Source organism: Artemia franciscana, chromosome 9, assembly GCF_032884065.1.
Source record: "Artemia franciscana chromosome 9, ASM3288406v1, whole genome shotgun sequence".
In the NCBI taxonomy this organism is placed as follows: Eukaryota; Metazoa; Arthropoda; class Branchiopoda; order Anostraca; family Artemiidae; genus Artemia; species Artemia franciscana.
In genome coordinates this window covers 35,216,907-35,239,954 of record NC_088871.1, presented here as the reverse complement: position 1 = coordinate 35,239,954, position 23,048 = coordinate 35,216,907, and the positions used below count along the sequence as shown (strand labels likewise).

Genomic DNA, 23,048 nt, shown 5'->3' with positions numbered 1-23,048 from the left:
ATTTGAAGTTCTACGTTTCCTTTTTAAATAACAAAAGAGATCCTCCTAAAGCAGTATATCGACTTCTTCCACTTATCCCGAAATATAAAAGATTTTAGCTCAAACAAAGTCAAAGTGTTGCCAAGCAAAAGTTTGAAATCCCCTTATAACTACCAAAGGCTAAAAATAAATGGATTCTATTAAAGAAATATGCGTTTATATAGCAGCGTTTTATCCAATAATGCTAACAGTAATAGAATTTCGCTTGGTTGTGTACCAGCTATTAGGGCAGAAGTCAACAAATTTTTATTGGGGGAGGAGAGTACCCGAAACCTTAAAAACTTAATTTTTAGGAACAAATTTTCGAACTTTCCATGGGAGGCACTTAAAATGAATATACAGAAGGAATTTAGCCTCTGAAGTCCCTTCATTTGTAGGAATGAATCTATGTTAAGCATACAATGTGGGTGCTAAGGGACTAACAGCTCCCCTCTCATCGTTGAGGCGGAAATTATAACATGAGTGTCAATTTTAGATAATTAAACATTAAAGCTAAATTCTTTCTTATATAGGAAAACTTGACTTATTTCGGAAAAAAGAAGAGTAAGATTTGTTGCAAGATTAACAGGAGAGGGTAACCAAAAATGGAGTTTTTGTTTCGGAAAATAGGAAACTTCTTTTTAAGCAAAGAATTCACAAGGATATGAAAAAAGAAACAACAGGAAGCCAGAATGTGTAAGAAGAAAGGCTAAACAAAATACTTGTAAATAAAGGTCACTACTGATCTAAAAACAAATATAAATACACAGGTTAGTTGGACAAGGTTTTTAAGGTGATTCATATTATTGTTGGGGCGCTGAATCCAAATATGAAAATAGTTTTACTGCAGTAGCTAGACTTTTTGAAACGTAGCACTATCATCCACAATTAAGGTCATTGCTAAATCCATCTATGTATCATATAACGACTAGTTCCTATCTTTTTATCTGGGTAATGGAGTGAGGAGTGGCACCGAAGCTGGTTAGTTGGAGGATTCTCACCATGGCGGTTAGGTGGATGTGTCTCAGAGGCAATATTTTTTTCAGAGTAAAGTTTTTATAAAAGTTATAAAACTTTGTCATAGGTTGATGTACTTTTACTATGATAATGTTTTAGATTTATAAAAATAAGTTCCGGTTCAAGTAGAAGAAGTTGAGTGAAACATCCCAATGCATTTTGCTAATTATGTAGAGTGCACTTTTCAGGGAAACAGGGAACCTATTGCTAACTTTGTAAAGAAAGCATATCTTGGGTATGTTGGTGTCAAACTTGTCGACCAAGATAACACAACAGCACTGTTTGTAAACCCATGCGGAACGTTTGCAACATCGGATTAGAGAAAAGTAAAAGTTTCAAGTTTGTTGTACTGATTATTTTAGAGGGAACCTACAGCGATATCGGTGATTGCTATTTCTGTGTCGTAAATATTAATGGCATAAACAGAAACAACCATAGTAAGTGATATTTCCCTGGTTTATGACAACACTTGCTCACAATGATGAGCTACCAATACAAACATTTCATCAGCTAGCAAGCTCAGTTCGAAAGAATATCGAGTCTTTGACGACTCTCTTGATAAAAATGAGGGTGGTGACTGTGATGAGAGAGTTTCATCATATCCTCAACGTTTTAACCAAGACGAGTTGAATGGTCTTGTTAGATTTCAATCTGTAAAAAGAAGCTTCAGAGCGACTTGCCTCCAAATTGCACGACAAAAATTTACTGGAGCAAGGAACCTAAATCACAACTTACAGTAAAAGAGAAAACGATTTGCGACCCTTTTCCAGTCAAGAACACAATGTCCCATTCGCTGATGATACTAATAGCCTTTTAGAAAAACAGGTATCCTAAAAAATCACCAGATGACTAGCAAAAATAGCGACTAAGACCACACTGCCTTTCCATAACAAACAAATACAAAGTAGAGACAATAGGATCTTTTCAAGACAGTGGAAATTATTTCTGTGGATATTTCGGCCCTATGTCCAAGGGCCGTCTTCAGCACAATACAAGAACAAGAGAGAAACTATACATATATATATATATATATATCATGAAAAGAGAAATCACCAATACAACAGCACAAACACAAAAAAAAGAGAGAGAGACAGAAGGAGAAAAGGAAGACTGTTTTCCTAAAATTAGTGATTAATATAGACCAGCACTTGAATGAGGCCTTAACCCTACTCACCCATACAATCACATAGGTCAAACAGTATAGCCATACACAATCAACCATAAAGAATAATCCATGGACAGGCAGTCATGTCGTCAATAAGTATAAGTCGTCATTTACGAAACAATAGAAAAAATAATATAGACAAATAATTCAGAGGCAACAACCCAACACAAGGGCTCATCAGGAGAATACACTGGCCTATATAGGGTTTCGCCACTTTAAATTCTCTACCCAGCACAGTGTTGTGGCTACCATAGAATATCCATGGCATCCCCGTGTCAGGTATCACCCCCCAAAATACATGCCTATGAAAGAAAAAAAAACAGCAAATGTAAAACAACCAAGTAAAACCAAAACAGGCTTATCCTGTTAATATATCCCTCTTTTTAGCAACAATAGGTAAACTAAATATTATAAAATTTACCAAATCACAAATATTAACACATTGCAAAAAACCTGAATGAGCTAAACAAAAACTATATTTTAACCTTACCAAACTGCCTTTGACAACGAAATTAACATTATTAATCAAAGCAAACTAATGCCATAAGTAATAATCATGCCTGATCTTGTTTAAGTTTAAAATAATGTGGATTCAAGGTAACAACAAAAATTACATTATCGAATAAATACTAATGAAAAAAAGAAGGTAAAAACAATTTAGATAGTTAACACTTGAGGCATTGTTCTCCAGCTGGATTAGCTTTCCATCTGAAATTCAGGACTAGCGAAAAGCTGCCAGGCTCATATTCGCGAAAAGACAAGATCTGGCTAGACTTCAATATTAACTCCAGGCCACTGGTAGAAACTTTTCCCAGCTAGTGGTTTTTAGCGTCCAATTCAAATTATTACACTCATTTTTTCAAAATAGCCTGCAACCTATTATTCTCTTTATTTTTTAAATCAATGACTTCATGAAATGAATAGTATTTATGAAAACCTTTCAAAGTCATTACTAATGCTAGTTTATTAGAAAGACAATTCTAATAAAAGCTGAGCAGAACAACAAGAACATGGTCAAACAGCTCTCAAACACATTTCCCTTTCAATCAATAATTGTGATAATTTAGACTAGTCAGTCTTTAAGTCAGATTCGCTTCCGATTGGATATCCGTGGATGACACTTTTTTACCGTTAAGATATATGATCCCTCTGAAACACGAGATTTTGTGACAAAGCTACAACTGTAAATACCCCCAGAAGGACAAGATCGAACATCATTGGTTTCACTAGTCTCAGATCTATTCATCTACAGAGCCAGAATTGATAATATTACTTAAAAGTTTTACTGGAAAAGGATCTAAATGCACTTGAAAAATAAGAAAATTGTCTTTTTTTTCAATAATCTTCAACTAATATTCAACGTGTCGTACATATAACAGTTCAAATAAGGATAGATCCTTTTATTAAACAGTAAAAAACAATGATAAAAATTCCGGATATTTTGAACACATACACAGCAACCATCATGAGCACATAAAGATCAGCAGTTTATCTTCTGATGACGGTCGCTGTGAATATGATCGAAATATCCAGAATTTTTATCTTTGTTTTTCACTGTCTAATAAAAGGGTATTTCCCTATTTGAACTGTTATTTGTACATCACGGACAAGCAGTGTGGTCTTCGAAGATACTAATATTCAATATGTTTTCAATTCTGTCGTTCGGTAGACGTATAATCGATAGGCTGAATCCCAGCTATGGAATGATAGTAAAATTGTCTTCTTCTGTTCATACATTGAAACCATAAGAGAGCAGAAAAACAAAACACGAAAAATTACACAAGGAACATAAACCTTAAGACATAGAGGGTCGCAAATAGCCCCATTTAGACAAAATCTAAAATAAAATACGAACTTACATGATTACTAGATTTTACTTCTATTTTATATCCTGGAGGTAGAAATGTATTGAAGCCAACGATTAGTTCCGGATGTCCTCGAAACAGCGACGAGACTCGTGCAATAACTCCAGGTGTATCAATACTGAAATTAAAACACATGTGTACAATTAAATCATCAAATAAATAAAAAAAAAAAACAGAGACAAGTCGACATAAAATCTGAATCGATAAGTCTACAAACAATTGGTAAATAATTGTAACCAGTTAATGTTTAAAAAGAAAGTTAAAGTAATAGGAAAGTATGATCTAGCATGTCAACTTTCTGAAACAAAAACTTAGGTCAGATAAATAAAAGCAAAAAACTAGACTGCGACAGATGACGGTAAATTTTGTCAGGCAAAACGAATGTAAAGTAGCAACGTGGATTCCAGTTGGTATGTCTAATCGATAGCGAACTTCGCTGAAATCCTTCAAGAAAATTTAAGACAAAAAACTTCTTTTAATACCCATCAAACGTCACGATCAATCTAAAATTATTATCGATGAATAAATAATAGAGGAAGCGAGCTGAATATTCGCTCACGATTTTTTTTTTCCCATTGAGCGACGTGATATCCTGCCGCCTAAGCAGATTCGACCTTGTAGAACCTACCTACCTCTTCCGTTTTTGCCTCAAAAAATTCTCGCAAGGGACGAATATCTTCACGTTCTTTACACTTGGTATTCATCCACAGCTTAGTTTACATTGGCATAAGAATTCGTCCATTGCTTGCTTGGCTTGAAAATTGATGTTGAAAAGAAAGCAAAAATAAGGTGGTGAAACTATAGAACCGACAATAGTGTGAAGGGCGTGTTTAGCATATTTCATCCCTTCCACGCTTACTATTATTACCATAACAAATAGAATCCAGTGGTAGTTTTTTGGGAAGGGCACTTTCCCTGGGCGCACAGAATTTTTGGGGCGCAAAATTTCAAATAGATAATATAACGGTTATAATTATTTTTTAATTTTAAAACTGTATGTTTATTAAAACAAATTAGAGAGCGCAGTTAATAAATGAAAATAATTAATTAATTAATAAAATAAAAATAAACTACAACATTTATTCAATAATAAAATAACAATAATTAAAATTTTCAGATCAAATAATTGATAAAAATTAAATAGTTGAAATTATTAATTTAAAAATAGAAAAATAAAATTATTAATTGATAATTTAACTTAAAATGATTTTATTAATAACTATAAATTTTGTCAAAATTTGGCAAGAAAATTTTAAGGAGACACGAGGGCGCTAATCAACATTTCGTCCCGGGCCTAAGAGAGGCCAGAACCACCTCTGAAAGAGTCCTCCTAACTGAATGGTATATACGACAAGGTTTAACCCCACAGATATCCAGATAACCATAAGATAAATTCATATCTTCCTCCACAGGAATAGACTGCTTAAACATAGTTATGAAGACAAACCCTGATATAATTGAAATGTACTTCCGTTTATGCATGAATAGAATTTCCTGAACGGCTTATTCTCACGAGTTCTCTTTCATCTGACATTTTAAGAAGAGGACAATATCGTTAGAACACGAAATCAAAATATTCCATAATATTTTTAGGCGAGATTCCTCTCTTTCTAAAAGTTTACCTAAACAAAAAAATTTCCTCTAGTATAGTTTCTCACTTTATAGTAAACTTAAAAATTATTTCTTTTTTTTCTTGAAGGTCACAGTTAATATTAAGAAATGAAATCTCGCGAAAAGCCCGATTTTCTGGCTCCACCTTAAACCCGAAATAATCTGAAACATTGAGCCGGGGTTTCTCAAAATAAGAAAGCGTGTATATGCACATTTACCATTGTAAGGTCATGTTCTAGGAAACTCTTTTTGATAATAGGCAAGAAAAAAATAAAAAAAGCATTGAAATTGTATAGCTGAACAAAAGGCTAAAGTTTTGAATATTCTTCTATTATGCCAGATAGCCTTTGAAGGACACGTACTGAACAGTTTTTATTTGTCACACATTTCTTCTGTTTTTGCAAACTTAAAAAAGAACCGACTAAGATTTCTTTGAAGTGTAATAACCGGTTTTGGGGAGCAGTGTGGGCGGGGGGGGGGGCAAACATATCTATTGGACTTGGACACAAAATCATATTTTCCTACTTATTTTGGAATTCTTATGTCCACACATTCATAATTTTATCATTGCCTTATTAGCAATCTAAGTAATTTAGCCATTCCATCTTCAACTGCGCAGTTATTGTTATGAATTTCCTACTACGTCGCGGTAAATTTAATCCCATCCTATTACTTACATCTTGAAACACAACTTGATACTTAGCCAAGATTCACAGGGGTCAAGGAAGAAAAGAATGAAGGAAGCGGCTCTGCTTCACCACCTTCTCAATTTCCTACCTTTCAAATGTCAACAACAGAACAAAAAAATGGGTTACAAACAAAAATTTTGGGTTTTTTCTAGTTATGCGGAAGAGGGGTTTAAAGACATACGGTTAAATTATAAATAATTTATAAATAACAAATTAGCAAGTGTTACTAAAACAATGAAACAACAAACATTAACGACTCTTTTTTTACCTTTCAGGTTTGAAAGTTTTTCAAGGCTGAAATTGTACATTTAGGTTATAAAATACCCAGAGGTTACATCAGAAGTGTAACCAGGAATTCAGTCCGCAAAAAATAAAGATCAAGGAAGACAGGGGAATTTTTGGCAAACAAAATAAACTAGCGAATTTACAAGAGGTATTTCTTTTACTACAAAAAAACAGACAATTAAAATTTGGAAAAAATTTTATTTTTTCAACATATTTTGATAACAATTTTTGACATGTATCGAAAACAACATCTTCAAATTTCTATGTATTAATATTTGAATAACCAAGTTAACGCGACATTATTAAGTACTTCCAGGTGTTTTCTTTAAATACGTACCAAAAGTTTGTTGAGCATCATCTTATTTTTCAAGTTTTGATAAAGTAACACATATTTCTTTTTAATTTCCTTTCGCTTTTTTTCTAAGTTCTTCGTCTTCGAAATAATGAACTGTTCAAAAATCTAATATCCGAAAGTAGAGCGTCTCCTGCATATTATTAGAGTCATAATCATCCCCTGAGGGGCTCAACCTATCTACCAATGTATAAAAAACAAAATAATCATAGACAACTTACTCGAAAACACATTTACACTCTTTATCGAAGGATTATTGATATTATTGATGAGATAACCACATGGTAACTACATATATTTTTTATACCAGATGGCAACTGAGCCCCTCGCCATTTCCGAAAAAAAACAAAGATAAACGAATCAGTATCCAAAGATAGCATATTCTTCTTTCTTTCGAATGATTTGATTTTTAAAATTTGTTCCGTGATTCGAAAGAATCAGAATTGTCACCCTTAAAGCCACATTCCATTTAAGAAAACAGAACTATGCTTATTTATGTCAGTTCTAATAACTATTAGTAACTAGAAACCTAAAACATCAAGTGGCAGATATAGGTGGCTTAGTGAAACTTAAGGTGGCAAACATAAAACAGAAAATATACAGCTGTTAATTTGGACGTTTAGGGCTGGTTAAACTATACTACTCGCTGTTTTGTCTAGATATTTAGCGAAGTTGATTTTCCTCACATAGAAATTAAATGCCTAATGATACGATGTCAGTCTTTTTGAAAAACAATGGGATTTTTGAACTTATAGAACTTGAGCTTTAATGTTTTTTACCTATCTAGACGTTGACACGCACCAACTCCCTCTACCTCTAATCAACGATATTAACCAAAATGAAAACCCAATAAAACGCTAAGGTCAAGGCATGATATATCCTAGTCAGAGTCTACAACTCATTTACTTACCCGTAAGTCATACCATTTTCTCCTTTCTGGATTAAATTTACGTGCACTGCCAAAAAAATATAAATTATACGTATTTTAGATACTCGAAATCTCTCTTGTGAATTCCCCTATGGTCCAGAATTGGGGTTTCCAATCTACAGCCCGTGAGTCAGTTGCAGCACGTGAGGCACTCTCATTTGGCCCCTGGATACCGTTTGGTTACCATAAACAGGTGGCGTTACGTCATTTCATTGACTATTATAAATCAATGGAACAATATAGCACCATCTAATTGACGAGTTGGCTTCCCCGCATAGTATGTACAGCACAGCTACTGAAGAGGATATACTCAATGTATTTAAAAAAAAATTATTGCTGATTATAACTTGGAGTTGACCAACTTCAGTTGCTTGGCTGTTGATGGAAGAAAGAACATGATTGGCATAAAGAAAAGCTGGGTTGGACAAGTGAAACAGATGTGTCACTGTTGATGCAAGGAAATTTAAATCTAAAACAAGAAATATCTAATATTTTGGCATCCAGGACACAATTTCAACATTCCTATTAATGCATGTGTTCATATGCATCGATGTATTGTTAAATAATATTAAATATATACTATTAAATAATATTAACATTATAAATATAATACTATGATATAATGAAAAACAACATCTATGTTTTGATTCTTTCTCACTTGGACCTCTAGTGTTTAGTCAGCCATCAAACTGCTCTTTGGCAGTGAATGAGGCCCTCCGGCAGAAATTTTTAGAAACCCTGATCTAGAAACAGGCAGCTGATTGCCACTTACAACCTTTGACTGAACCTCTGGTTACAGCTGAGAGTCGCTCTGAAAGATTTTTTTGTGACTAGAACAGTCTCGTATACTTCTCCGAGCAATGATTGAGTGTTAGTTTATCTTTTATTTGGATTCTTGTATGTATGTTTCATTTTTTTTTATTCGCTCCATTATAAAATCTTCGTGATTGTGGGGAATAAAATTGTTCATTCATTCAAAAAGACGACATTAAACATTGAGAAACAATCACTTATCAATTCCGGTCACGTGGATATCAAAATCACTATCACGAGCTTTCCTACACACTGTATTTCTCAAATCCTGTTAAAGCCCTGAGAAAGAATTTAGCCAGTATTCACTGCCTGAATACACCATTTGAGAATAATCTATTTGAAAAGAAAAAACCAGTTCGAAACAAATATCATATTTCTGTACATTGTTTATATTTTCGGTTGCAAAATATTCATTTTTATGGGGTATATCCGGCAACATTCCATGAAGAAGAGAAAGAGATTAAATAAAAAGCTAATAAAATTGATATTTTTACTGAGTTAAAACCAATGAAATTGTACATTTAAGCAATAAATGGTAGCTATAGCCTACTCTTTTCGAGATATAAAAAAGATTTATAAAATCACGCTTATAGATAGGCAGGCTTTTATAAAATAAAATATACAAAAAAAAAAAAAAAATAAAGCACTAAAACGATATCAAGGGATTGTCATAGAAGAGTTTCCGAAGAAGTATCTTATTTTTTCTCCTTATGTGACTTTTATTGGAGATTCTAAAGTGATGACTATTAAGGTAATTTGATAGTTTTGGGACTAAAAAATCTAGATGCTTGAAATAAACGTGTATATATCTAGGCGTTATTTTAATTTTTAAAGAAAAGCGGATGATTTTACTTAAAATATATCATTTCCAGCTTGATTTTTATTTTTTTCGAGGTCATTCAGCGTTGAAATTGAGTTGGATTGTTTCAAAAACACTATCAATATGCTATTTCAAGGTCACATTAATAAGATCTATCAAAAGCAAATCATCCTCAAATTTTGGGGGAAAAGCCTCTATTGATAATAACAGGAGGACACAGGTCACCAAAAGACGTGGTCGGGTCAAAATTTTCACCTTTTTCTGATAAATCCTACAGACCATTTCAAGGAGAGTGAAGGAATTCCCGCTCCCATTTTGATAGTAAAAGTTATGTTTGTGAATATTCCAACTCAAAGATTATACTACTACTAATAATAACTCACTGCAGCATCAAGCCGCCTGAGGCCAACGCAGCTACGCACGCTCCTCCTCCAACCTAATCTATTCAAGGCCTCCGTCTGTAAACCCTCCCAGGAAGTTCTCATTTCCTTTAAATCTTTATTTATGACCTCCTCCCAACCCAGACGAGGACGACCTGCTTTCCGTGTAGCCCCAGACGGTTGGCCAAAAAGGACAATCTTCGGCAATCTGTCATCCTTCATCCGCAGAACGTGGCCTAGCCATCTCAACCTTTCTTTCATTACAGCCCTAGAAAGCGGGATCGAACTACATTTTTCGTACAACATACTGTATGAAATACGGTCAGTCAGGCGGGTACCCAGAACAACCCGTAGGCAATTTCTCTGGAAAACATCTAGCAAATTTTTCATCTGCTTTTCGGAGCGCCCATGCTTCAGAGCCATATTTGACCACTGTCATCACTGTAGCTTCCAACATTCTAATTTTGGTTTGCAGACTTATCTTTCTATTCTTCCAAACTTTTTTTTTAACTATGAAAAAACCAAGTTGCAAATTCTTAATATTGCAAAATAACTTCTTTTTTGCGACCTCTAAGTTGCTATTTTCTCTTTTGAATATCTTTTTTTAATGTTTCAGAATAAAGCAGTGCCGAATACTTTTTCACAGTCTGCGTCACTTATTTAACCATTTGCTGATTATACACCGTTTATTGACTATCCAATTCATGCCGTGCAACTCGGCTTTGAGCCAATTTTTGTTACCACTTCGCTGATCAAATAAATTTAGGTAGAAACTCATGAAAAACATCCAGTTGTTCAGTAAATTAGAGGAAACCTACATAAAGACACTTGGTACTTAAGTCAGCTGCATAGATCTAGATATTTTTTACACGGCAAACAATATACAAAAGAGCCTAGGGAAAATATTTAATCCCCCCTTTAGGATATTTAGACATAAAATACAATTCGGCAGAGGTATATGTCTCCCTCCTCAACAATTTAAGCTATGATTACCAATGAGAATACAACACTTTAGTCAGGTCAGTCACCTCTCTGGCGGTCTTCCTGCATATTCGTTTCTTCTTTATTATTTGTTATTCATTAGTTCGAATAAGTTATTGTCCTAATGTGTAAACTTTTGAACTTTAACACATATTTATTCATTTCTTATGAATTGTTACTTATCTGAGCAACGGTGCAAATGTAGTTTTTACGAGTTGGACAAGAGTTCGGGGAGTGGTTACCGGGATTGAATCCCCCTTCCCGAAATTTTGTCAAACCCATAAAAACGTAACAAAAATGTATAAAGATAAATTTTAAATGCGTTTTTAAAGTTTCTTTTTTGCATACCAGGGTACTTAAGTTTCTTGTATACCAAATCAAGGTTCTAGTTTTGTTTGTAGAAACTAACCTTTGAGATTTAAATTCCTTCATGATATCCAAGAAATCATTGTAAACTTGAGGTTGGCCACCAAATTTATATTTGACTTGATCCAAATACGATAAAGCGTCTTCTACTTTTAACCGCTGAAATTGTTGCTGTTGAGCAGCAGCTGAGGCATTTGATGACAGTCCAACCGGCTGAGATGCCGACGGGGATGCAGCTGAACCAGTTGGAGATGGCGTTGCAATAGGTGTCCCACTGTGCAACTGAAATTGTAAAAATGAAATTTTTTAAACGACATATTTTTCTATTTTCTACTGCACAATTCACTCAATTTTTCAACACGCTCGTTTTCACTTTAAGCTAAGGACCTTTTTTCGCGAGCTGAAAAGCAAAACCGGCTTAGATTTCCATTGTTTATTTATATTTTTTGCAGCTAGCAGAAAGCTGCCAGAAATTTTTCGCGAGAAGACAAGAGTTGGCTAGAGGTGAAAAGCGAATCCAGCCTCCAAGTGGAAAGTGTTTCAGGTTAGTGGTTTTTGGCGCGAAATTCAAATTATTATGCTCATGACTTATTTAACTTTTCCTTCGTTTTATTATCATTTACTTCATAAAATAAATAGTACCTTTGAAAACTTTGCAAGATAATGACTGAAACTAATTATTAACAAAGGTTTATCCACAAAAAATTAATTATGACAATGGAAGCGTGGTCGATTTTTAAATAATTTTCTTTTTCACTCGTTATTCGAGACTAGCTGATATAATTTCCCCTAACCTGTCTTATAAGCCAACTTCACTTTCCATTGGTTTATACTATGGTACTTTTTGCCGCTAAGACGTGTCTTGACACGAGAACGGGCTTTAGTGTAAAACAGAACTTGACAAATTGTTTGCATTCCTTGACAAGAACCTGATTTTCTGCGATTAATAATTCTAATTTAGTAAACTTAATTATATTTACCGAGCTACCAGCTGGTGAATTTTCAACATTGCTAACAGAAGCCTTTTGAAACGTAATATTTTGAAAATTTTACAGAGTCTACTTGACATACACATGAAGAAATTCATAAACCATGCATACGATTTGAGTGATTATTTGGTTTCGTGGTAGTTTTGCTCGCGATCTATTTATTCGACATTAACACAGCTCGGACACAAGAGCTAAAAAAAAGTTAAGTTATACAGCAAAAACAGACAAAGAGAGGAACTGAGAAAAAAGATGAATTTCTATTTGTTTTGATACCAACAATGATTTTTTTTTTTTTTTTTTTTTTTAGAAGACTCTTTAAACCTAGGATCAAACAACTTTGGTACAAAGCCTCCAATTTCTGGGTATTTTCTAAGAGTGGGAAAATATAAAACGAAAAAACCAGATATTCCGACAATTACCTCCTCCGCCAAATCATCTTCAGTGCTATATATATAAAAAAAAGGTAAACCTCACAAGAGGGAAAAAAACAATATATTTTTTCCTGTCGAAATATCTGCTTATTTTGATTCATTGACAAAAATGGAAAAAAAATTACCCCCTTCCCACGTATACTGGAAAACATATTTTGCTCCCTCCTCTTAAATTTTCGTGATTAGCGCCACTGCTATGTGCCAACGAAAATGGTGCCTGAGTTACCACAACCTTCTTAGCCATATAATTTCATTTTTTGTGTTTATCCTTTTTGCTTGCTCTATTATATATCTTTGTCTACTGTCAAATAATTTAATAGCCCGCCCCGCTTATTTTGTCAAATTCTGAGGCATTACATTGAATTCAAAATAACGGAATACAGTCTTTGATGAATTTGCTTGCTTTTGTTACTTGTAATTTTTTTCGCGAAAGTTTCTCTATATTTTCTACTATCAAACTTGCTTCTATCTTCGAATGAATTTGAAGAATTGATAATTTCAAGGCCAAATTTTTTTTTTTTGTGACACTTCTTGAAAATACTCTAATTAGCTAATGAGAAAACAAGAAATAATGGCAACGACAGAAACAAAAAATCTTTCTTTAAATTTCTTTTTGAAGAAAGATTTTCATTTTGAAGACAATCCTGTAAAAAAAAATTTAGTATCAAATAGAGGGTTATATTTCCATGGGTTACCTAACTAAGTCCATGCCCTGATTTCCATTTGTTATTTGTTGTTTTATTACATTTAGCCCATTTTCACTCTTAGGAGTGCGGGGAGTAAGAACGAGGCACTCCCCCAATCGCTGAGTGCAGCTATGACAGCTTTAGAATTCTGCTATGACAGCTTTAGAATTTTTTTTCAATACCTGTTTTTATTTAAAGACGTATTATCATTTATAACATTATGTCTTTACAACAAGATACATTTTTACTACGTTTACAACATATTTACTACAAGATACATTTTCAAAAAAAATAAAAAAAAACAAAACACTAACACTCAAAAATTATAGTAAATGATTAAAAACTCGGATCCAAACTTGTTATAAGTTCTGTAAAAACACATTATTAACAATAAGATCTATCCAAATGGGGGAGCCGATGTCCCACCCCCTACAGAAATGCATTCGAAAAAAAATTCCCAGAAAATTCTCCCCAATGGAAAATTCCCCATTTGCAAAATTGAGAAGCCAAAGCAAAAGTACAAAATATCATGGTTACAGCAGTAGCTGCAACCAAGTAAAGAGTGAACCACAGCCTATACAGTGGAGAGTGATGACAGTTACTTAGATGATAACCACAAAATACAAGTTGTAATGTTAAAGTGACAGCATCTTTTGAGATTCTGTCGAATGCTTCTACTGGCAGCTTTGGAACCTTTTCCATACCTGCAGCTGGAGTGAGAGGGAACAAAAACTGTGCACATTTTTGGGTTGCTAGTTTTTGCAGCCAGTCTTCAACAATACCCCCTTCCATATGCTTATAAACGTTCCTTTACGATTGTATACTAAAACTGTACCAACAATAAAAGCCAAGACAACTATTTCAACAATAAAAGCTATAACAAAGCCATAAAAGCCAAATAAAATTACAGTCATGACAACTTTACTTAGCCAGTTAGTTTGTAAGCTTTTTTGAAGAAGTATTAGTTGTCTAAACAATATCGTTAGTGTGTGGTTTAATATTTTGCTCTTTATTTTTTATCAGTTTGGCAAATTTGAACAATGAGAGTACTTTTCAACACAAAGATTTATCATAGTCAAGACATACCTGTAATAATTCAAACTCAACACTGTTTGGTTTAGCAAACAGTTTTTGTCTTATTTCCACCAATAAAGGAAAAGTCAATTTATTGCATCCCATCCTTCTATTTTCAACACTCATCAACCTTTCTTTTTCTGTGTCATGGGAGGGGGTAAATCATATTTGAGCTTATCAGGTCTCAACATACAAAATTCGCACTATTTTCCATTAGGCTATTTAGTTCACTTTTTGAAAATTCTACAGGAGAGAAAAAATAAAGCTTTCAAGCGTTTCACAGGAAGGAGAACGGTTTTCCTTTTTTTGGAAGGGAAGGGTTGGGGGAGTGTAATTATAACTAGTCCTTTATATCTGATGCTTGATTACCCTGCCTCATATGTGAAACAAAATTTAGAAAGCAAAGCAAACCTTTCCAATGCCAACATGTGCCTGCCTCATTTGTTGATGAGCCATATTTGGATGATAAACGTGTTGCTGATGGGCTGTTTGTAAATTTACTGGTTCACTAGAGCCTTGGATGATCTGCTGATTTTGAACTTGATTAATAGACATATGAGCTGGAATTGGCCCAGGTGAGTGGAGAGTTGAAGACTGAGAACTTCCACTATGCAAAATTCCCTGAAAAATGGTAATAAAAAATGGGTTATATATTTGTTTTCATGGCACTGCAGCTAACTAATTATTCAGATATAATCGACAGAGAGAAAGGTGGCCAAGATCAATGTTTAAAGTAATTTAATACAACTTCTTTCTATCAAGTCAAAATACCATTTTTGCTACAAAGTATTCCTGCTTGCTGATGGAGGCGGAAGGGGGGAGGATGAATTTCATTCCATAAAGAAAATGGTCAGAAACGGCCATTCTGAAAATTGAGTTAATTTTGGCTAAAAACACTGTACAGATATGCATACTACATATATTAGTATGTCATAGGTGAATTTTTTTTTTGAAAAGAAAATGCAGGTTATTTTGCCCAAGATAAAGCCATTCCTATTTTATTTTCTAGGTAATACTATTTCATACACCTGTCACATTCTTAAAATTTAAAAGCTGTTAATATAACAGGGTATTTGTACATAGATGACTTCCAATCTAATTCTACCAATACTTTTACACAGAAAAAAGGTTTTCATGGAAAGGAAACAAAATACTAATATACAATTTAATCCATAAAATACGAGTTCCAACTTCCAACAGAGTTAGTTTCTTTAATTCAAGTCAGAATTCTCTTAAATTTTGACTCTAAATACTCATTGTGGTCAAGTCATCCTATCAAAATTTGAGAATCTTGGGGTCTTTTTTCTTCATTTAAAACTAATACTTTGTCTTTGTACATTTTCCAGCACACAGCAGAAAGCTGCCCATGCCCTTTTTCAAAGAATCTCCTCCCTAATATCTTCTTTAATCTAACTTTTGATATTTTGACCACCAGGGGACACGCTGTCCTTGAGGTACTTGTATAAAATAATACATATAATAATAATAAAATCTAAATAATTAGGTGTCTATGATATTGGTCTTCCACTCAAAATAGCTTTTGAAACAGATCACATTAAGTCCTAAGACCACAGTCAGTGAATATCAGATCAGATTTTTGCTTCAAGAGCTTGCTCTCTTTCTAAAGCCATAGCTTTATTATAGGTTATCATTACTAGTGCCCTCCTGCAAGTCTCACAGAACATGTCGAAATTAATATCACGCCCTCTCAACCTCACCTGTTCGTGTTTTGTTGTTGGGAGGGGCTTCTTACAGAAACAAATTGATGAAATTGAACCTTTTCTTCTTAATTAGTCAGTTTTGAAGTAATTTTTGACACGACATATATCTTTACTGAAACACAAAATAGGGTCTAGTTATATTGACAGGCATTTCTACTATGTCCTTAGGAATAAGGGTGAACAGTAATTAAACAGGAGACATCACAAAAAGGTTATCTTGGTGTGGGAGGAGAGGTATGTCTTGAATTATAAAGACGAAGACTATTACTAATGCTAATGTAAGAAAATCATTAAGGGAGAATAAATTCTAAAAATAAAAATAAAGCAAATTTGAATTTCCTCAGAAATGAATACAATAACAAGGCAACGCCGCTTATAAAAATACAGTGGAAGAGCCTAGGCAGACAACTAGCTAGACAAATTTTGATACGATAATAATTTGAAGAAAAAAAATACTTGTCTTAGGTAATTTCTTGTTTTATCGTTAGAAAATAGATTTGAAAGTGTTGCAGATAAAATAACAGGTAATTAGAAAAACAGAATATCTAATTAGTCAAGAGATCGTAAGCACAAGTTTGTCAAGAAAAAGAGTAACCTGAACCAAAGTTTACGTTTCAAGAGCTTCTTAATTTTTTTTTTCACATAGTCTACTATTATATTAGAAGTTCCAAAACAGGGGTATATGCACCTTGGGGTTCAGAAAACAAATGTCAGGGGTATGAGAAAGAACAAAGGGGTAAATTTGAGAAAAAATTATTAACATTAACCTTACATAATTTACAGTAATTTTTTCCCCTAAAATCTAGCAGACATCCAAAGGGGGTGAAGTATCGTGGTGTAAAATTCAAAGGTCTACAGCCCTAGAAAAGATTTGACAGCCCGATTTGTACTTACGAATCCAACTTTTGAACATGAAAAGCATATTCAAGGACCAGTATGCCCTGAACAAATCCAACTGGCCATTGAAAAAGAAAAGTACAAATACCACAAGAGATTGTCAACGGAAAAGGGAAAGGAATGACCAAAACTATTGAAAAAGCTTCTATAAATCATCAAGTGTAGAAAACCTTAGTTAGGCAACAACTACTAAGTTAAGCCCTGGCACTGTTTCAATAAGACAGAAAAAGATTAAAATAACTAGATTGCTATCGTTTCATTTACCTGGTCATTTTTTTCTAAAAACCAGAAAACTGCCCTTAGGAAACAGGTATTCTCTATTATCTTTGCAGTACTAATAAGAATAAAGTAGAACTAAATGCTTTGTATCTCTAAGACTATTCACCGGGATAGAACCCAGTTTGTTGCAAGGAAAGCCGATTAAATTGAGCTAGCTGCAAAAAAGAAAGACATGGGCAGCCTATTCAAGCATCTCCGAGACCTCACTGAAAATAAAACTCCCACCTTGGGTCCCGTCCTGTCCAGGGATGGTGCACTTCTTTCTGACGAAGGTTCTTGTCTTGAGCGGTGGAAGGACCACTTCTGTTCGCTCCTCAACAATACTGGTCCGTCTGCGCCTCCTAATGATAGTCCCAGCCAACCTTACAGTCAAAGACCTGGAACAGATGTTCCTCCAGATGAGCCTTTCAGCCCCTCAGAAATTGGACATGCAGTAAAAAGACTCAAGAATAATAAAGCTGCTGGTATCTGTGGCTTAAACTCAGAGCTGCTAAAATATGGAGGTCCTGCAATGCTCCTGTTTCTACACACCCTGTTCTCTACAATCTGGCAAACAGAGATAATTCCCGAGGATGGGCGGAAGGGTGTCATCATCCCCTTATGAAAGAGAAAAGGCTCGAGAAGCGACTGCTCCAACTACCGAGGAATAACCCCACTGTCAGTCCCTGGCAAACGGTTTTCAATGGTCCTGCTGGATCGATGTCGGAGCATCATTCGAAAAATCCGGCGACCGGAGCAAGCTGGTTTTATGTCGGATCGTTCAACCATCGAGCAGATTTTCACGATTCGACAAATAGTAGAGAAGACCACAGAGTTCCTACAGAAAGCATTTATTGCCTTCGTTGACTTCCGTGCTGCATTTGACTCAGTCGATCGAAAAGCTCTTTGGCGGATTCTAGAGTTGACTGGCCTACCCGAGAAATATTGCAGACTTCTCAAGGCGCTGCACCATGGGACGGAGAGCTGTGTACAAGTAAATGGTCGGCGCAGCCCGTTCTTTCAAAGCACGACAGGGGTGCGCCAAGGATGTGCAGTGGCCCCAGAGCTCTTCAATGTCATCATAGATTACGTTATGACAAAAAACCACTTCACGTTTCAGCTTTGGGCTCAAATTCGGAGATCATACCATCACAGATGTCGATTTTGCTGATGACTTGGCCATTCTGGCGGACTCCATGGAGCAGCTGCTGGAAGCGCTCCGAATTCTGCGAGAAGAGGCTGCCAAAGTAGGACTGCATACAAGCTGGAACAAAACTAAAATTATGGCCATAGACCCGTCTTCTCCTGCTGTTAACTCTCCAGTTAGCCTGGACAGCACCACTAGCATCGAGGTTGTTAAAGACTGCACCTACCTGGGCTCCATAATTTCTTCAAATGGCTCACTTCTCCCCGAGCTGCAGGCAAGATTATCTAAAACGTCTTCTATCATGGGTAGACTGAATCGTCACCTCTGGCGAAAACCAAACATCAGTCACACAACGAAACTGCGGATCTTCAACGCTCTAGTCGGCTCTGTGATGCTTTACGGAGCTGAGACATGGCAAGCATCAGCTGCAACCCTCAAGAAAATAGACGTATTTCATGCAAAGAGCCTGAGGAGGATTGAGGGCCTACGATGGTCAGACTTCGTCAGCAATGAAAAGCTTCTGCAGCTCACAAAGCAGTCTTGGTTTTCGACTCAAGCAGCCGAGCGATCTACTCGCAAAGATGATCTATGACTCCGACCCTATCAAAGTTGGTTGGAAGCGACCTCGCGGCCGGCCGAAGAAACCTTGGTTCGAACAGCCTGTCCGAGTTCTTGACGATGGCAAACATCAGACAGGGCGAAGAGCAAATACTCGCCATGGACCGAAGTGGGTGGAGGAGGCAGACGTCACTCTCTACGCCGAGCAGTGCCCGGCAGGAGACTTAAGTCAAGTAAGTCAAGTCTAAGACTATTAGACAGACTAATATACAACAAATTTTCCTTTGTCGCATCATTTATGTTAAAGCTTAGACGATATTATTCTTTGATCATGCTTGACATATAACAACCCATTATTATAGAAACACAGAAAATCAAAAGGAAACAATTTTAGACAAAAAGGATAGCAAAAGAAGATAAATAGAAGAAAGCAAACAAAAAATGTGCAGGCCAGAAATCTTATCATGTCCTGAACAAGCTTGCAAGTCGTCCGTAGCAATAATTCCTCCATCTCCCCCAACTCATTGGGCTTTATGCTAAAACTTAGTCTAATTATAGGTAAATTGGTCCGATTATGGTTGCGGCACCCTCTGCAACCTGCAACACTGGAGTCACCATTCTTGAGAACCCCATTTAGGAGAATTACCGTCCCCCATCTGGACCAACGAGGAAAATCACTTTTTCTCATGGGAACCAGAGATATGTTTCTTTTTTAATTCTTTTTTTTGTCACTAGTGGGGCACTAAAACAATATAGAGAGTTTAGGGGTCCATTTGAAAGTAAATTCTATATCTACTGCCTTTACAGCAAAAGATAATATTAAAATAAAATGCATCTTTTTATAAAGATTGTATACAATAAATAAAGATTATTGGCTAGCTTATTTTTAGACTTTAATAATTTAAACTATTACTGAATAATTTTAAACTATTAAGCTACTATTATTAGCACACCAAAAGAAGGCAGCCCTGCTTAGAAATTTTTTTGGTTTTGTTTTGTCTACAATTTCATGCCGAATTACTTCATTTTTCCCCATTTTACCTAAACTAGTTAGTATTTGACTTTAATTAACCTGCCCAACATTCTTAGGTTACTCAACAAAACTATACTAAAATGACAAGGATGTCATGCGATTGCTTTAAATATCAGTCAATTGTAGAAAATTTGCTTCAACTTCTTTTTAATCGATCATTAAAAGAGCTTGTATAATAGATAGTAAAGTCCAATTGTGCTATTCAGGGGTATATGTCAGTCAGTGTAGTTTCCGGTGAGAGAGGGGGGGGGGTAAACATGAAAAATGCAATATTTTCTTAGCAGGAAAATTTCTAAGTTTTGAGAAAAACAAGCATGGAATATTACTTTTTTATATCGTTACACCGTGTTTTATATTGTTTTACATTTTATGTGTATCGAGAGAAAAGTAAGCCATAAATGAGAAAGAAATATAGAATATTGGCATAACTGGAAAAAAACTTTCTCTATTTTAAAAGGGATATAAACTTATTCAATCAAAACAGAAAGGGGGCGGGGTAATGATTAACGAATAAAGCTGATAATATGAATTTTAGCACAACAGTACATTTTTCTAAAATCCCTGCATTCTCTGTATTTCTGTCTTCTAAAATCTTCATTACTAGCTCATTTTGTAGGGTTTTTTTTCTTTCTTACTCTCAGAAGACACGTCTACTGCAAGCAAAAAGTATTTTATTGTATGGTATCTAAATCGATACCTAATTACTTCAGTAACATTTTTTAATTTTTGTCAGTGTTGTAGTTATCAGGAAAGCAAGTTAAATTATAAACCATCCAAGGGTAGCCCACTTTCCACCACTGGATGCACATCTCGGGGCGCCGCATGTGCCGCAGAGCTGTGCCACGCGTGGTACAGCCCCACAACGTTTGGCACAATTATGTCATGCTTGGTACGCACCACTTGATGTACGTGATTTCTGAAAGTCGGCGACCCCCTCAGGAACCATAAATAACTGTTACTCTTTATTTTCAACGAGTCATATTTTTCCAATATTTTAATATAAATTTTTTAATATAATTGTATATGCAGACTTATCCCCTCTTGACCCCTCAAAAGTTCCTAAAATAGTATCTGTTTAGTATACATGAATCGAGTCAAAACCCAATCTTGTTTCAATCCTCAAGCCCTAATCCACAAATTAGCCCTTTGTATTCACTGTCAGGCAAATAATACAAAATATAACAACAACAAAAAAACAGGAAAATATGCAGTTTAACACCACAGGTAATAAATATCTTTAACCCAATTTAACTGCTTATCGAATCTGTTGTTTCCGTATTTTTGGGAGGGAATTTAACAGACAAATCTTCAATCAGCTGATTCCTAGCAGCTAACTACCCGTCAAGAAAGAAACCAGTTTTGGTGAACCAAATCCAGCGGCTAAAATTGATAGAAGCCACAGTCGCCTCCCAGACTAAGAGATTGTCTCAGCCTTTAAATTCAATCTTTCATATTGAAATTTAATTTCGCATTTAAATGAGTCAGTTTGTTTTTGGCAAAACGTGAAGAATGTACTGCTAATAAAAATATGTGTCCTTAGTAATAGTTGTCCCTTTGTCAAAATTAACTATTGTATTATTATTTCTAAGCAACTATATTCTCTTAAAGCAAATTAGACTTTTGAACTGTAGGACAAATAGGAAATAATATTGGAACTAGTATCAAATCTGTAGAGTCGCAACAAAATTTGCCAAGTAGCCAAATCACACGCAGCTACTAGCTCATCCCCCCTCACTCCTAGTCATACCCAGAAATTGCTCAGTATTTCTGAGTAATGTAAAAAAGTGAATTTTAGGGAAAATAAGAAATAAAAGTTCGACTCCTTCCATCAAGTAAATTCATTACGTAAAATTCATTACGCATTTGCTTCAGTGAGCATATTATTATTGGAAAGGAAACATTGTGAAAAAGAATTTTGTAAATACAATATAAACAAAATTGTGCATATGTAAATTGAAGTTTTGGACATTTGAACCATCAAATTACAGCTTTTTTAGAAGTATTACACTATCCCTTAAAGAGGTCTTAAAATCCTTCCCACTGAACAGTTAACTCTATATACTTAAAGGCTAGTTTAAAGCCCAGTAGGCTCAATTGAAAACGGTATTTATTTCCATTTCTTTCTCAAAGAGGCATATTAGATTTATAACTAATCATGTTAAATTTGCAGATATGGTCAAGCCTTTCTTTTCTTATTAGTAGGCTTTGGAGCCCAATTTTGCCTTTCTTGAGATCAAACGAGTCTTAGTAAGCAATAATATGAAAAAACTTCGTTTTCTTAAAGAGTTAAAGAAGCTGCGTCCCAAAGTCGAATCTTAAAACGTACAGGAATTAGGAGAGGCAGTTGGGGGGCTGCCGCCCCCCAAACCCCCCGATTTTAAAGACTCTTTTGTACAGGTTTTTTGTGGGGGGCTACCGCCCCCTAACCCCCCGCTCTTGGCTTTGGAAAGGCCCTCTTTTAATTAACAAAACAAAAAAACCTGTACAAAAGAGTCTTTAAAAGCGGGGGGTTTGGGGGCGGCAGCCTCTCCTAATTCCTGTACGTTTTAAGGTTCGACTTTGGGACGCAGCCTCTTTAACTCTTTAAGAAAACGAAGTTTTTTTCATATTATTTCTGTACGTTTTTCTACAATCCATGGTGGATGTAATTTAATAATTCCTGTACTCCTCGTACAGGAATTAGGACTGCCTCTCCTAATTCCTGTACGTTTTAAGGTTCGACTTTGGGACGCAGCCTCTTTAACTCTTTAAGAAAACGAAGTTTTTTTCATATTTTGTGAAAAAAAAACCGCCCGATAAAAGACTTGAACCCTTGACCTTAGGATTAAAAGTCCCACGCTCTACCGACTGAGCTAACCGGGCATGTTTGAAGTCGAAATACCTACATGTGTATAAATATAACTTTTAAGAATTTCACAAATTAACATGGGCTCTTATGGGGAAATGGATTTTTCTAAGCTAGAA

General features: G+C 35.1%; 1 protein-coding gene across 3 annotated transcripts in view; it reads right to left on the bottom strand.

Moving 5' to 3' along the window:
* Positions 1–23,048, bottom strand: part of LOC136031333 (paired amphipathic helix protein Sin3a-like) — a 110,187-nt gene that overhangs the window by 62,272 nt on the left and 24,867 nt on the right. For all 3 annotated transcript variants that reach the window (XM_065710817.1, XM_065710819.1, XM_065710818.1), the window contains exons 4-6: positions 14,882–15,091; positions 11,334–11,572; positions 4,060–4,183 (exon numbers count right to left, since the gene is read on the bottom strand). In XM_065710817.1, the coding sequence (XP_065566889.1) occupies positions 4,060–4,183; positions 11,334–11,572; positions 14,882–15,091 (573 nt within the window). The remainder of the gene's footprint in view (positions 1–4,059; positions 4,184–11,333; positions 11,573–14,881; positions 15,092–23,048) is intronic.